At 33.6% G+C, this 17,888-nt stretch overlaps 1 protein-coding gene across 6 annotated transcripts in view; it reads right to left on the minus strand.

Moving 5' to 3' along the window:
* LOC125667742 (F-box/LRR-repeat protein 2-like) overlaps nucleotides 1-16,324 on the minus strand; it is a 32,338-nt gene extending 16,014 nt beyond the window's left edge. For 2 of the 6 annotated variants that reach the window (XR_007367341.2, XR_008795872.1), the window contains exons 1-6: nucleotides 15,929-16,324; nucleotides 15,656-15,761; nucleotides 5,433-5,494; nucleotides 2,107-2,161; nucleotides 824-898; nucleotides 450-544 (exon numbers count right to left, since the gene is read on the minus strand). Coding sequence is in view for 4 of the 6 variants with exons in the window: in XM_048901365.2 (XP_048757322.1) it covers nucleotides 450-544; nucleotides 824-898; nucleotides 2,107-2,161; nucleotides 5,433-5,494; nucleotides 15,656-15,703 (335 nt within the window). In the remaining 2 variants the exon portion in view is untranslated. The remainder of the gene's footprint in view (nucleotides 1-449; nucleotides 545-823; nucleotides 899-2,106; nucleotides 2,162-5,432; nucleotides 5,495-15,655; nucleotides 15,762-15,928) is intronic. The other 4 variants (XM_048901365.2, XM_048901364.2, XM_048901363.2 and 1 more) reach the window with 4 other exon arrangements.
* Nucleotides 16,325-17,888: the final 1,564 nt, after the last annotated feature.

Raw genomic sequence — 17,888 nt, forward strand, 5'->3', positions numbered from 1 at the left:
TGTTATCCAACATCGATTACACTTTAGTGGGAAAAGGAAAAAGACAAGTGACTGTTAAAAACCACATAATAATATTACATTTTAATGAACATTCAATAGTTTCAATATACACTTTTATTTGTAAATAAACTGTAGAAAAGGTATACACAGAGTGTTTTTTATACCCATACTAAGTTTTTACTTGTTAAACAATTAGTTTCAATATTCATCATATTCAGTTTTAATGGTGGGTGGGTGGGGAGGTCTTGGTGAAAACTATGCGAATTTAGTTTTTTGTCCCTAATTTACGTAAAATTTTCTGTGAAATTTGTGAGGATCTTTGAAGAAATTCACTGCATTTTCATTCTTACACTTTAGTGTCCCTGTCTAAGTTAATATTCTGCTGTGCTCAGACCTTGATACACAAAAATTTCCCCAAAAGGCCGAGACATTTACACAAGTACACATACTTTAATGCAGCATCAGTTATACTCTGACAGCCTCGTAAACTTAGCGACTTTAAAAACCCGCCACATCTTTTGGAAATGTTTTCAACAACTGGACCCTGAAATATATAAATGGTTTTATTAAGCATTATAAACTTAATTATACTTCTTCTATATTTGAAAATTTAAATTAGTATTTAAATTTTAAAAAAATACCAAGAAGTTGGCACTTAAAATGTTTTAATTAATATAATTCTAGTACATGTATGCATACACTCATTCCATGTGTACAGACTTGGTTTGCAATCAATTCGACATGTATATTTCTGTAACATGATTTCTTTTCTATACATTTCATTTTTATGTCCCATCAAATTAGATTCTTTGGCAAAACTTACGACAATATCTCGCTGGAATTCAAACAAGTCAACCCTCTGCCAATTACTCCCATCCAATGCTAGCACATTCCAATACTAAAAGTACAGACATTCATCCGGTTTAAATGTGTATTGCCAAGATCATTCCCATATTGACAAGACATTAAACACAATATTTGTGGGGCCTTAAAATCCTTCAATAACATCCCTGCTGGATACTCACATAGATTTCCTTTAAAGCAATTGAGATTCATTAGCTGTTCAAATATTTCGATATTCACTACAATTATTTACTAACAGTTACGTAATTCTGTGTTGACAAAGTCATAAAACAGACTGTAAAAGAAGAGAAATAATTTATTTATAGTTACTTAATTCGGTGAACTGCAATTTGGGTGTATATCATATAACCACACGGAATTACACCTTTGATAGATGTAAATTAGTGTACTAACATAGCACAATTTGTACTATGCAGTATTTCCTAAAACGTGTACCAGTCAGCAAATGAGAGAAAGGCAAATGTTAATTGTGTGATTACATGTATTAAAATTCAAATAACATCAGATTTTTTGAGATCTGTTCTCATACAGAGGTCATGTAAGAGGTCAATCAGTCCACCTGTCCAGGTGACTGACCAGGTGAATTCTATCTGCTGAGTACTTACCTTGGATACCTGTGACTGTCCAGGTGAATTCTATCTGCTGAGTACTTACCTTGGATACCTGTGACTGACCAGGTGAATACTATCTGTTGAGAACTTACCTTGGATACCTGTGACTGTCCTGGTGAATTCTCTCTGCTGAGAACTTACCTTGGATACCTGTGACTGTCCAGGTGAATTCTATCTGCTGAGTACTTACCTTGGATACCTGTGACTGACCAGGTGAATTCTACCTGCTGGGTACTTACACTGGAAATCTGTGACTGGCCAGGTGAATTCTCTCTGCTGAGAACTTACCTTGGATACCTGTGACTGTCCAGGTGAATTCTCTCTGCTGAGTACTTACCTTGGATACCTGTGACTGTCCAGGTGAATTCTCTCTGCTGAGAACTTACCTTGGATACCTGTGACTGTCCAGGTGAATTCTCTCTGCTGAGAACTTACCTTGGATACCTGTGACTGTCCAGGTGAATTCTCTCTGCTGAGAACTTACCTTGGATACCTGTGACTGTCCAGGTGAATTCTCTCTGCTGAGAACTTACCTTGGATACCTGTGACTGACCAGGTGAATACTATCTGCTGAGAACTTACCTTGGATACCTGTGACTGACCAGGTGAATACTATCTGCTGAGAACTTACCTTGGATACCTGTGCACACCGACAGAGTGAGACAACATCAAGGAAGGAAAAGATCCTGAAAAACATCAAATAACATACAGCGATCATTAATTCCTGTCGTTAAATTTCAATCATTGTCTTCATATAATTAACAGATTAATATACAGTAAAATATCTGTATCTCGAATATGGTTTATGTCGAATATCCCGCTTGAGTCGAAGTCGACAGCCAGTCCCAGCCGTTTTCCCTATATAAATGATTAAAACAACTTCTGATATTTCAAACACGGTAATCTCGAATACTCCGCTTATGTCGAAGTATTTTCAAGGTCCCATACCCTAAATTCACCTGGTTTATCTCGAAGTGCAGTCAATTTTCCGCTCTGCTTACCATACCTGGCGTCATTAAGTCACACATTCACACCCGTGGCTACATCAATTATAATGACCGCTAATCCACGCTCGCCTTTTCTGAGTAGACCCAGGTCGCAATAAATGGTTCCACAGCCTTCCAACATTATCACCAATTATGAACTAACACACCAGATTACAGGGATGTGGGTTAGATAAACGCACAAAATCGTCGAAGTATGCTTGAAGGTAATGCTCTTGATAACGATAATGCATTTAATAATACACGCTTCATAATTTAAACTAGGACAGAGAAAACACGAAAATTTATTTAATGAGTATTTAAAAGTTTTGTTTCGTCTATTTTGCTTCTTACGTGATAGGTTCTTTCATTACAACGCATTAACTACATCCCAGTCGAGCCTGGACATCAGTAAATTTAAAGTAAGCATACAGGCACGATCTTCTTAATTTTGAAACACATTGTGAATTCAATTGGATGTTTATATATACATGTATTTAAAAAAACCGAAATGTTTGTCTTTGAAATTCCACAATATTAATTTATCAACTTGCATTAAACTATAAGAAACGACAACGGGATTTTTGTTTATGATGTAAATCCCATACTATGCATCAACTATCCTCCTTCAAAAAAAAATATCCAAGATCGATTTTGGGTATCTCGAACCCCCGGATATCTCAAAGTTTTTTCAAAGTCCCTCGGACTTAGAGATAGAGATATTTTACTGTAACTAATAGACTGATCTAACTAGAAACTATATAGATGGACAGTTCTAATTAGAAACTCTATAAATATAATGATCTAACTAGAAACTCTTTATAAATAGACTGATCTAACTAGAAACTGTATAAATAGACTGATCTAACTAGAAACTCTTTATAAATAGACTGATCTAACTAGAAACTCTATAAATAGACTGATCTAACTAGAAACTCTATAAATAGACTGATTTAACTAGAAACTGTATAAATAGACTGATCTAACTAGAAACTCTTTATAAATAGACTGCTCTAACTAGAAACTCTATAAATAGACTGATCTAACTAGAAACTCTATAAATAGACTGATCTATCTAGAAACTCTATAAATAGACTGATCTAACTAGAAACTCTATAAATAGACTGATCTAACTAGAAACTCTTTATAAATAGACTGATCTAACTAGAAACTCTATTAATAGACTGATCTAACTAGAAACTCTATAAATAGACTGATCTAAGTAGAAACTCTTTATAAATAGACCGATCTAACTAGAGACTCTATAAATAGATTGATCTAACTAGAAACTCTTTATAAATAGACCGATCTAACTAGAAACTCTATAAATACACTGATCTAACTAGAAACTCTATAAATACACTGATCTAACTAGAAACTCTTTATAAATGGACTGATCTAACTAGAAACTCTTTATAAAGAGACTGATCTTACTAGAAACTCTATAAATAGACTAAGTAGAAACTCATTACACTCATTCTGAATAACTGTTATGATTCATTACACTGAGACTGACTAGATAACTGTTATGATTCATTACACTAAGACTGACTAGATAACTGTTATGATTCATTACACTAAGACTGACTAGATAACTGTTATGATTCATTACTAAAGACTGACTAAATAACTGTTATGATTCATTACTAAAGACTGACTAGATAACTGTTATGATTCATTACTAAAGACTGACTAGATAACTGTTATGATTCATTACACTAAGACTGACTAGATAACTGTTATGATTCATTACACTAAGACTGACTAGATAACTGTTATGATTCATTACACTAAGACTGACTAGATAACTGTTATGATTCATTACACTAAGACTGACTAGATAACTGTTATGATTCATTACACTAAGACTGACTAGATAACTGTTATGATTCATTACACTAAGACTGACTAAATAACTGTTATGATTCATTACACTGAGACTGACTAGATAACTGTTATAATTCATTACACTAAGACTGACTAGATAACTGTTATGATTCATTACACTAAGACTGACTAGATAACTGTTATGATTCATTACACTGAGACTGACTAGATAACTGTTATGATTCATTACACTGAGACTGACTAGATAACTGTTATGATTCATTACACTAAGACTGACTAGATAACTGTTATGATTCATTACACTAAGACTGACTAGATAACTGTTATGATTCATTACACTAAGACTGACTAGATAACTGTTATGATTCATTACTAAAGACTGACTAAATAACTGTTATGATTCATTACTAAAGACTGACTAGATAACTGTTATGATTCATTACTAAAGACTGACTAGATAACTGTTATGATTCATTACACTAAGACTGACTAGATAACTGTTATGATTCATTACACTAAGACTGACTAGATAACTGTTATGATTCATTACACTAAGACTGACTAGATAACTGTTATGATTCATTACACTAAGACTGACTAGATAACTGTTATGATTCATTACACTAAGACTGACTAGATAACTGTTATGATTCATTACACTAAGACTGACTAAATAACTGTTATGATTCATTACACTGAGACTGACTAGATAACTGTTATAATTCATTACACTAAGACTGACTAGATAACTGTTATGATTCATTACACTAAGACTGACTAGATAACTGTTATGATTCATTACACTGAGACTGACTAGATAACTGTTATGATTCATTACACTGAGACTGACTAGATAACTGTTATGATTCATTACACTAAGACTGACTAGATAACTGTTATGATTCATTACACTAAGACTGACTAGATAACTGTTATGATTCATTACACTAAGACTGACTAAATAACTGTTATGATTCATTACACTAAGACTGACTAGATAACTGTTATGATTCATTACTAAAGACTGACTAGATAACTGTTATGATTCATTACACTAAGACTGACTAGATAACTGTTATGATTCATTACACTAAGACTGACTAGATAACTGTTTAGGTATACTAACCTCAGTAACAACTCTTTCGGTAATTTCTTATTGATAATACTGTCATCTTCACTCACAGAGACCTGAAAAGAGAAACATTCACCAAAGTGATAAGGCATGAGGATATTATGAGACATACAAAGAATAAACTCTCACTACAAAGACAACAAGCAGACATCATGAGACATAGCTGACATCATGAAACATAGCTGACATCATGAGACATAGTAGATATCATGAGACAGCAGATATCATGAGACATAGCAGACATCATGAGACATAGCAGATATCATGAGACAGCAGATATCATGAGACATAGCAGACATCATGATACATAGCAGATATCATGAGACATAGCAGATATCATGAGATGTACAAAGAACAAGAGGTCCCTGGGCCACATTACTCACCGGAGCAGCAGTTCCTAGCAATAAACAAGCTTGAGCAAAACTATCATTATACAAGCAGCTTGGTTGAAAAAAAAACTTTTCAAAGGTAACAACTAAAAATTCATTAATTATCAAACTTAATTATTAAACTTGACTACAAATTCGTTAATTATCATACGCCCTTGTAGACGGATATGACCTTTCATGTTAACAAATTTCATCTAAGGATGTTTGTGCCAAGTTTGGTTCCCTATACATTTGCATGTAAAAGTTTGATCCCCTATTGAGGCCCCATCCTAATCCAAAGGGTCATGATTTCTACAAAATTAAATCTTCACTTTGTCAGAAAGCTTTCATGTAAATTTCAACTCTTCTGGTCCAGTGGTTCTTGAGAAGATTTTTAAATGACTCCACCCTAATTTGCATTTCTGTGATTACCTCATCTTTGAGGGGCATGGCCCTTTTTTTCAACAAACTTAAACCCCCTTCACCTAAGGATGATTTGTTCCAAGTTTGATTGAAATTGGCCCAGTGGTTTTGGAGAGGAAGATTTTCTTACATATCACCATGTAAAACTTTGACCCCCTTATGTAACCCCACCATACCCTTGGGGGCCATGATCTGAACAAATTTGAATGTACTCTAAATTAGAAAGCCTTCACTTAAATCTCTACTCACATGGCCTGGTGGTTCTTGAGAAGAAGATTTTTAAAGATTTTCCCTATATATATGTAACACTTTGATCCCCTATTGTGGCCCCATTTAACCCCCGGGGGCCATGATTTTAACAAACTTGAATCTGCACTATGTAAGGAAGCTTTCATTTGAATTTCAGCTCCTCTGGCCCAGTGGTTCTAGAATAGAAGATTTTTAAATTGCCCCAACCTAATTTTGCATTTTTGTGATTATGTCCCCTTTTAAGAGAGTATGGCCCTTCATTTCAACAAACTTGAATCCCTTTCACTTAAGGATGACTTGTTCGAAGTTAAATTGAAATTGGCCCAGTGGTTCTGGTGAAGAGGATTTTCCTGTATATCTGCATGTAAAACTTTGATCCCCTTATGTAGCCCCACACATAATTTTGATCAGAAAAACTCACTTCAGCTCAGGTGAGCTTAAAACTTTTACTAAAAAGACAATTACACAAGCAGACATCAAACTAGTGATAAAAGGCCAAACTTAAGAGATAGCAGGACCAAAAAGACTCCATTCTAGAGATACAATCATGATATTCACCCATTCCAGTTAGGAAATACAATCATGATATTCAATCAAGATACTTTATGACTAGTACATGTGTATATACAGGATTAGTTAGGACTACTTGTCCGCACGAATAGTACATACTGGACAGCTACCTTACACAACTGGAAATAACTCATCAAATCAATATAACCATCTAAAGGACTGGTTATGATATCAACAATGTGATTGATCCAATTTCAAAGTGAAATGTACAATGACTAACATTGCCTAAGCACCACAACTCTCAATTAAACCCTTAAAGGTCTCAGAAACACGTCAAGGAATGATCCTGGCCCAAGAACCCTCCATACAAACACTTGTGACAGACCGCAGGCTTCCTTCCCATTGTTATATATATCACTATGCATTAGTAGAAATCACTTTGTTGTTAACGACAAACCAATTTTACCAAAACGTTTATATTCGGACAGTTTTCTTTTTCAAGATGATCACAGATCAATTGATTTTCAATATACAATATTTGCATTAGTCATGTGATGAATCAGATCATTATTTTCTTTCCCCCTAGTCTAAGATAATTATTTTTTAGCAATTGCGCATGTATTTTCTTTATATATCTCCAGCTCAGGAAGATGAGTATATATGCGATGACAAGTATCATTAATGCAGTGTGAATTCAGAAAGAAACTATTGATTATCAATTGTACATGATCACATATTCTGTTTTACAAAGGAATATTGAATTTAGTAACCATAGATATGTGTTTCATCACATCCTGATACAGTGAAACCTGTCAAATCTTACATGCACCGGGAGACAATTGTTTTGTCACAATAAACAGAGTATTGGAATAAACAGTGTAAAAACACTAATGAAAATATGAAACTGAGAATGAAAATAAGGGTCGGAATGCCCAGTGAAATGGATAGCATGGATGTCAAGATTAGGCAGTTTTCTCTGTAATGTACACAGGTGTCAGATTAGGAAAGTTTAACTGTATACACAGGTATCAGATTAGACAGTTTTACTGTTTACACAGGTGTCAGATTAGGCAGTTTTACTGTTTACACAACTGTCAGATTAGGCAGTTTTACTGTTTACACAGGTGTCAGATTAGGCTTTTTTCTGTATTATGCACAGGTGTCAGATTAGGCAGTTTTTTCTGTATTGTACACAGCTAGATGTCAGATTAGGCGTTTTCACTGAATACACAGGTGTCAGGTTAGGAAAGGTTCTCTGTATTATACAGATGTCATATTAGGCAGGTTTCTCTGTATATACAGTGTATAATATACTTACTGATTCAGAACACTGACCATCCTCCTACTGAGCCATTTAGATTTATCAAATATGCAAGTCATGTACATGTAGGTTAATGGAGATGATGTATAATCTATCTGTGACCAATCAATCAGACCATTCAGTCTAATAACTCAATTTAATCTAGAGTGTTGACAAGGCACGCCAAAGGCCTGAATTGAAATCCCAGTTGAATTCTGACCCATCTAACCATATCTCAGTGTCCCCTGTTCAACACTTTTAATTTGTCTAATGGGAAGGGAATAGTCACCAGGTTCAAAAATGAGTGGCTTCAACTTTAATCGCTATAAAATACAATTTGATTACTGATAAAAACATTTTGTTGGAGAACATTTGTCCATAATAATAGTTTCCATATAAACAGACCAATGGACACAATGTCAGTAATATTTTACCAAACAATTGTTTGATCACAGGACAAAATGCAGAAATGTCACAGACTATTTAAAGTACAGATGATTGGATGATAAATGAAGACACTGTGGTCATAAAATACCGCTTCTCATCTCCTTTGGGAATTTGTCAATTTCCTCTGAATTTCATTTCGTAAAAGCAATTTCTTGGCTGCTGCAATGATTTTCCTTGAATTCTCTGGTATAATGCATGTGCTCTCTTCCTCCATATCAACTCTCTTTTTGGCTGTATTAAATGTTAATAGTGTAATAATTTTGTCACTGATAATCAGGGAGAGAAATTATCAATTCACTTTTGACACACTTAAAACGAGATTTAGATAGGCCCGATCTCCACAAAGGCTGAATCATTATGTCAGAACTTGCCATACACAGGAGAATTTTCAATACCGAAAGTCTTCAGAACAAGTTTTATAGTATAATTAAGGATATAAATCATATCCTTGCATTACATAAAATCAATACCTTCTACAGAATCTAAAAAGGTCTTCTCAGGTCTGCAGGGCCAATCCTAAAAGCTCAGTCCATACGAAACAGAACTTAAAATCAGGCCTAGTAAAAATGTGGCATGTCAACCTCTTTGCCCACTTCCAGCAAATGACTGCACAATGAAGTCTAAAGACAGTTCAAGTAACAGATAAAAAAAGTGTTTCATTCTTGTAGCTTAACGAAAATAACCTACCAAACCATCCTTCTGTACTATAGCATTATTGCCTCAGGATCATGTATGAAATTGTGGACTTTATGAAAGTTGTAATAAGGAGTACATTAGGGTGAATACTTAGGAAAATCATTTTTGAAAATACATGAGGGCATGAACTGTGATGCTTCACACCAGCATACTTCGATCATGAAGCAATTGTTAGCGCTTCATGAAAAGTATGCTGGCATGAAGCTTTGTAGTTCATGCCCTCATGTATTAGCAAAAATGAAATTGCATTCTACTTTCATTTCTTTCAAGATTCCCAGTCATTAGAATAGACGTACTTTATCAAAATTCATATGCACATTGTTCACATTCATGAGAAAATATATCATATAGATTGGATATCATCAAAGTTGGTAAAGATAAGATTGGAACTGTATAAATAGTAAATTTTCTCCCGTTACCATGGCTGTGGTGGGTTTTTTTTTAATGAAAAACAAAACAACTTGACAATTTTGATCTGCAGAGACATGCATTTTCAATATACAGGGGCAAAAATTTGTCATCCCTGTGAAACACTGTAATTTTTAGTGGTCAGATTATTCCACATATTTTCTTGTAAATATTTATCAGTTGGTGATTAACTGGTGGCAAAGTATGTCCATGGGCAATTGTACATCACATCATTAAAATTACATTAGCTTTCAAATAAGCCATTTCCCAAATGCTCTACAAAAATACTTTAAGATTATCCATTAATGGCCAGTAGTGTGAATGCATATTCTCTATAATCAATAGGTTAATTACATGTACATCGCAGGTGTACAGATATTACTATTTATATATTCACTATAAAAATGTTGCTGGTTCAACAAAGAGGAGGGGAAGGGAATTGTTTTGGTTTTTTTAAGGTGTTCCGTAACAACGGAAGACCTTCTACTGATTATGCTGGTTAAGATTTTCTTATTATTCTTTTTTTCTTTTCTTTTTCCTAGACGCTAACTTTGAAGCTTCATATCTCGCTCATTTTTGCATGGATTTTGCTCAAATTTTCAGGGTTTATAAACTTTACAAAACGATTTTAAAATCATGTACTACATTTCAGAAATTCCCTTCTGTTCACGAGTTATTCCCCTTTGAATGAAATTTTAGGGGCTTTGGTTTCCAGACAAAGGCTCCGAGACTGTATAAGCTTGAGCAGAAAATGCACTGAAAATGAAAAGTAGGAGCATTGTAGTTGTGCACATTGTTTTTTGTTTTTTGATTACAGCGTTCGAAATGGTGGTTGACAGGGTTAAAAAATTAGGACGCCTAAAGGAGCAAAAAATTACACATATTTTCCTTTGTATCTTTTAAACTAAAAATATTTTGTTAAGACGTGTAGAACAAAAGTTGTACAAAATGTTAAGAGCTTTCTTTTGATATCCCTAAAAAGGGGCTGGCCCCTTAAATTAGGGATCTGGGGATCTTCAAAGTTTTCGCTTTATAACTCATAAACGATAAATATTTCGATATGGCTTTCGCTGGAAAAGTTGTTCTTTAACATCTTATTGATCTCATAAACATAATATTTTGCTGGAGTATTGTGTTATATATGAGTAAAAAGCTTGACCCGCAAACAGGTAACCGTATCATTAGGTAGGTGAAGGGGGAAAAATATGCGTATAACTTACTTCGGCACGTGCCCCAGGCGTGAAATTCATACGCGACTTCTGTGCGCACTGTGTACATAATATACCTACATGTATTTACGCAGATAGATATTAAAGTTTAATAAAATATTCACGATTTGAGAGCAATTTATTTGATTTGTATGTATAAATAATTCAAACTCAATGAATCATTCTCTTCAGTCTGAATATTATGCTATCATAATTTTGTTGTATGATAAAATATTGGTAACAGCTATAAACCTTTATTGTATGCTCTGAGCCATAAATTTCATAAATTTAAATAGTAATTTTTTCTTCATTATTGGGACTGAAAAGTTAAATGCTGAAAGAATTTAATCCCACAAACACGCGTGCCTCAAAAGACTGATTCGTGGAATGAGATCATACACGCATGTACTTGAGTAGTATAAATTTATTAAACACCTAACGATAAAAATTTATAGTACACTTTTAAAGCTTCATTTCAATTATATATATTAAATTCTCAAACTATTTCATAAGTACATATGAGAAGTCAGAATCGCCAGCGTAGCCAAACTACTTATATCGTTACAGTACTTATCTTCCTGTCACAGTACAGTTGATTATTTTCTTTCTAAAAACTTAACTTGTATTAGTCTTTTGTAAAATCACTGGATAAGTATTTCAAATAATTTTTCCCGGGGTGATGTTACGTATAACATATCAAGAGGGAATGAAGGCGATAGTTAGATCCCACACACACATACTCATGTACGGTTCCTGTATTTTCATGTTAACTAGGCTGCATTAGGACCTGACCCAAGGACATATGGTCAAGTTTAAGGTTTTTATGTCATACAGCTCCGACGGAAGACCTCTCGTTGCTTTGCAATGAGCTTGGCTCTAGTTTTAATCATCATTCTAATTTTCATTACTTTTTCACGTAAAAACACAGGCATCATATCTTGTCTGAGTTCGAATTTACTATTAAAGAGTACTCTTTTATTATAGTAAATTTGAACCCAAGCAATATAATTGGCTGCTTGTGTGTAAAAAAGGTTTAGATTAGAGAACAAAAATTTTCAGTTGCATATACAAAGTTTTTCAGGAGATGAAACTAGTATTATATGTATAATCCTCTCCAAAGCTTGAATTATAAAATGGCTACCATAAATTTTGAAAATTACTCAAAGTGAGAAAAACTTGCTGTATTGTCATCCACACTCCTTTGCATTATCTGCACTTCTAGTAGTCAAACCATCCAAAACAAAATGTTTTGTAACAATTACATTACAAGATAACCGTTACATGTATAGTGCATGATCACTTTACAGTTGCAAATGTACATGTGTATGCCATACACGATTTCTGAAATAGCAGTTCCTATGTGAGGTACATTCAGACATCTGATAAGCCATATGCATATATATAGTAGAAGTGTTCATAAGCTATAATTTTTAATCCTCCATCCCTCTTAGATCCACTACAACTTTTAGGAAAATAATTGCATCCTCCCGTCCCAACAATATGCACATCAACAAATGGCAATGAAGCATTGTACAAAGTATTCTATTTTACATCCTCCACCCCTCTTAGATCCACTATAACTTTTAGGAAAATAATTGGATCCTCATATCCTAACAGTGTGTACATCTACAAATGACAATGAAGTATCATACAGAGTTTCAATTTAGTCTATTCAATAGGCCATGCATACAGAAGAAGTGTTCACAAGATTTTGTGATACAGCAGACAGACAGAAAGTTAAAAAACAATGCCCCCCCCCCCCCCCCCCCCCCCCGAAAGAGGGGAGACATAATAATTCAACAGAGAGAGAAAGATGGTAAACTTCAATTCCTGTTACATTAGTTTCATTCTAAAATATTCATAACTTGCTAAATTTGTATTTCCCTGCAGTTTGGGTTAGGAACACATTTAAAGCATTTAGCAGTTCCTTTGCATGGTAACACAATGATATAAGCATTTGGACCTCCTGCAAATATACAAAATTATATTTTGCGTCTCACCATAAAAAAGAGTTCAACAAAAGGAAATACTATTGAGTGACACGGAAATTATGCATTAATTGACTTAAGTCTGTTTCAAGTCTTCGTAACCTTATCCACGAGTTTAGTTACAAATGTTTACTTTTACATATATATATGTGTACATATACTGTCTGCAGACTACAACACTAAATTGTCTATACAAGCTGGCACAAGTCAATTCAACTAAAACCTAAACTGAAACAAAAATCAATTTTTATAACAAAATTTAATACGTACACTATATGTGCATTAAGAGGTATATGACCTATTCATATTCTTGCTTTCTTATTTTTAAAAAAAATTATGTTACATCTTAAGCTGATAAATAATGCAGTTTTTTCCCCCTTTTTATAAACATGATCACTTGCAATCTGCAAAATGTCAGAACATTGGGTGAATTGTTAAACAGCATGATACACAAGCTGAACCATAAGCTTGTCTAAACCAATATCCATAATGTGTAATTGTATTGGCCTGAAGAAACAGCAATATCACAGCATTGAGAAGTATGCAGATCATAAATATATCAATGCCATCAACACTGCATATACTTTTATCAGTTTTACATGCTATATAAATTATAGTTTGGCCTCTAAGTGTGACCTTACATATGCAGTGAAGTGGTAAAATAGATTGCATCAGTTGTATTTTTAGACCTACAACCCACTATGAGATGATTTTCTTTTCCTCGCTGAAGATTGCTGTTTGGTTTCAGGATCAAATCATCTGACATGTCTAGCTTCTAAATGATTAAAATCTCGTATGACACATCACACACTCACAATGGACATGTTGTTCTAGCAATAGACTTGTTGACATCACTTTGTATACATGTATTTCTCAAACAATGACCATTGAAAGACCAATTTCTCAATTGTTAAAGACATCCATGCGAAATTTTCCTGTTTCACGTACTACAGTACTGATTTCTACATATTTTGATTTGCTGTAACTTTCTAAGGATTATTTCGAGTTTTTTTAGTTTTGATGTAAAGTGTAAACAATTTTCAGGTATTCTTTCTAACAGTCTAATAAGTTTCTGCAAGCTATTTCAATAATGTAGAATTTCTCAGAGCTTCTGAATACAATATTATGAATAACCACACACCCTGATGTGGAGGTACACCTGACATAATGTAATGAGGACCTAAATTAAATCTTGTAAATAATAGCTGAGGTGGGATTAATATACGCAACAAATCATGATTAATGTCATCAGTTCTCATCCGATACATAATGAGAAGATTTGCTATAGATGTTGTTGTCATTATACTATCAACGTGTATACATGTATATGTCACGAAGATGTATTTTATAAAGAATCAGGATCTAATGTGTGCCACACCAGGGAGGTATAACATGGAAGTTAAAATTATCTACATGCTTTAGTTGCTGTCATCTTCTCCATCCCAGTGGCACTGACCTGGTCACAGAGATTCATAGATTCCTTCAATAGTACAGGTGGGATTGGGAAATTCCACCGAGGGGACAAGATTCAAAGTCTGGGACGAGACTTTGCAAACTCCTGGACAGTGAATCTTGTTCAAGAGGTGGAAATTCCCCATCCTACACAAGTAAATAATGATTCAGAAGGATTATTTTTATCACATTCTATCTACCGTTTAGTGCATTCATTCGGTAGCTTTGAGAAGATTTAAAGTGTTAAAAAATCCTCATTTGAACTTCAATGTAAAAACTAATTACATGATCAGAAATAGCATACCTGAAAATTGTTTATACTTAAAATTTACACTAAAAAACCCAAGATTATACATGTCCCTCAGAAAGCTACATCAAATTGAAATTCGAAAAAAATAAAAACCAATAGATATTTTTTACTTTTACATGTAACGGAAATGATAGAAAATACATGATATTCATAATCAGAAAAATCTCACATGGCTGTATCACAAATGGGTAGTGTCAGTCTTGCACTGGTGATAATGTGAAAAAATATTATGCCACTGCTGGGGATCAAACCCGAGACCTCGGGCACACCAGTCTAGAATTCTACCATTGATTAGAGGGTTTTGTTAAACTCATATATACGTTCACTAACAGTGGATGCACATCCATTTACAGTAATGTTGATCTACATGTTTCATCTTGTTGACAGATAAGTCAGATGTAAACAACCCCATGCCTAATCTGAGGATATGGGGCTAGTAAATATCAGTCATAATTTTACAAACATACATGCTATATTTATTATATACATTTATATTGATATATATGTATTCTCAAACAATGTCATGTGACACAGATAGATCTCAAAATTCCTTTGTTCTGCTATCAAACTTGCAAAAGCACGTGTTTTCCCCCTTTGTTAAAAAATCAATTCCTTCAATACAAGTTGAAGATGCGAGATTACTGCAAGGAAAAACAAGATGCATCGAGAAGAAGCCAATCCTATCCTTAACAAGGGTTTCAATTTCTCTACAGGGGTTACTGTGAGGGTAATTTGTCCCTCGCCGACACAATGCCTCTGTGCTATCCTCCCTTCCTTATTTTGACAGATCAGCTGGTCTTAACACGATCATTTCATACCACTGACTTCATCGCGTTAAAACGACAAAAAAGGACATACCTCCGACTTGGTTTTATGGTGATGTAAGAAGCCGTTCTGGTTGCTCATGGCGACAGCATATCAGGCTCTCCAAATCCCCAAAATTCTTTCAGCAAAAATCCCTATCCTTCCATCGAACAAAAGAAAAATAATAACAAGAGCACTAGCCCGAAACCATTGAAGTGTCGAGACATTTGATTGGCCATAATTTCTTGTGGCGTAATAATAAACATAATAGATCGTGATAGCATGCACCTCAGAAGATAACACATCCTTAGGATAGAGTATACTTACATTTGAATTATTTTAAGTTCATTGATAATTCAATTCAAAGACTATGTTAGAATAATCTTACATTCCCCAGGTTCATTCCATAATCAATCAAGAGTCCAATAAAGCGACCAATGAACAGGTTGTTAACAGAACATAATTCGGATATGTTCAAAGGGAAATCACTGGGTTTGTTTATGGTTGAATATGACGTCATAATTCAATAATGATAAAAACAGTCTACTCGCTAGGTTCCTTACTTCTTTTTAGGATTCTTCAAATAGGCTTAATAAATTTTAAGGAAAACCAAAACAAACAAAAAACAAAAAAAACAACAACAAACAAACAAAAACAGGGGGAAAAAAAGAGCAAATGATAGAAAATAAACATAACAGATCGTTATATTTATTTTACAAAAAAAAAGATTTATTAAAAAAGCAGTGAAAACACGGGGCGACATGCTGGACATGTATGGCACGCCAAATTCACAAAATTGAGATAAACATAGTTTCACAGTTGATAAACTAGGTTTATCGACTGTAAACTATAGTTTACGGACCGTAAACTATAGTTAACGACGTTAATCTATATTTCACATCTGTAAACCATAGTTAACAGATAATCTATGTTTCACAAGCGTAAACTATAATTAACAATGAAAACAATCATTAGCGATTGCAAAACATAGTTTATCTGATAAATACGGTTTCACGATTGTAAACTACGGTTTACAAGTCTGATAAATATAGTATCACAATTTGTGAAACTAGAATTAACAATTGTGAACTATAGTTAATGAATGTAAATTATAGTTTACAAATGTGAATCTGTATTTATCAGCAAAATCTATTGTTAACGTTTATTTAAAGACAGATAAACTTGGATTAGCATTTGTAATTAAACTATAGTTTACAACCGTTAAATATAGTTTTACGGATGAAAACTATAGTTAACGAATCGTTAACTATAGTTTACAGTTCGTAAACTATAGTTTACAGTCGATAAACCTAGTTTATCAACTGTGAAACTATGTTTAGCTCATTTTTGTGAATTTGGCGTGCCATAGACATGCTCCGATTGTTTTTAAAGCTCCCATTATTTACAAACGCTATTTATACTATTGGTTAAATTCTTAAAGACCACCCGGTACGTGTGATAGTACCACTGTGCTCTTGTATATGATTTACAAACTAGAACACCAAGGGTTTATTACTGATAAACATTGGTAAATGTAACTATTCATCGATACGTGCCTTAATAGAGCTTATTGTTTCGATCTTACTTGGAAAACTTGACATTCTTACACTAAGTTACAGAAAGATACATATTATCTTTGAAAATTCAACTCATTATAAGGTCATCGTCATTAGGAAAATTATTCAAATAGCACATGTTTCGACGTTGTTGTTTTTTTTTGTTTTTTTTTTTTGTTGTTGTTGTTGGGTTTTTTGTTGTTGTTTTTTTTTTTTGTTTTTTTTTTTTATAAATTATATATAAGCACAAAATTCTAACAACTTCAAGTTCAATTTAAGCACTCAAACCATATAATGGTACATGTGCATGAGGAATATACATATCGGTATATAAGCCATGTAGGCTTAAAAATACAATATATGAAACGTATGTTATAATGGAAAGAGACATGGAAGGCATGGAGGACAGATTATCCGACTATATCATATATTTTTAAATGTGACATACATAGATTTTTTAAATGTTGTTAAGTCAGTAGTCGACTTAAGTTCGCAAAACTTGGTGACATTTGGTAATGTATAGTAGCTAGCATTTAAACATTTCTTTCTAAATTCGTTAGTTCTTTACAAGGATATAATAAAGTTCATCGGTACCTAGTGTCGGATCTAAAAAGATACAAAACCAATAAGAACTTTTTAGAAGCACTGAAAAGGCAGTCTAATTAAAATCAGACTTCTTAGATCCGCGCCATATATATAATACATGAAAATCGGATCATACAGCTTTAAAG

Source organism: Ostrea edulis, chromosome 6, assembly GCF_947568905.1.
Source record: "Ostrea edulis chromosome 6, xbOstEdul1.1, whole genome shotgun sequence".
Lineage (NCBI taxonomy): Eukaryota > Metazoa > Mollusca > Bivalvia > Ostreida > Ostreidae > Ostrea > Ostrea edulis.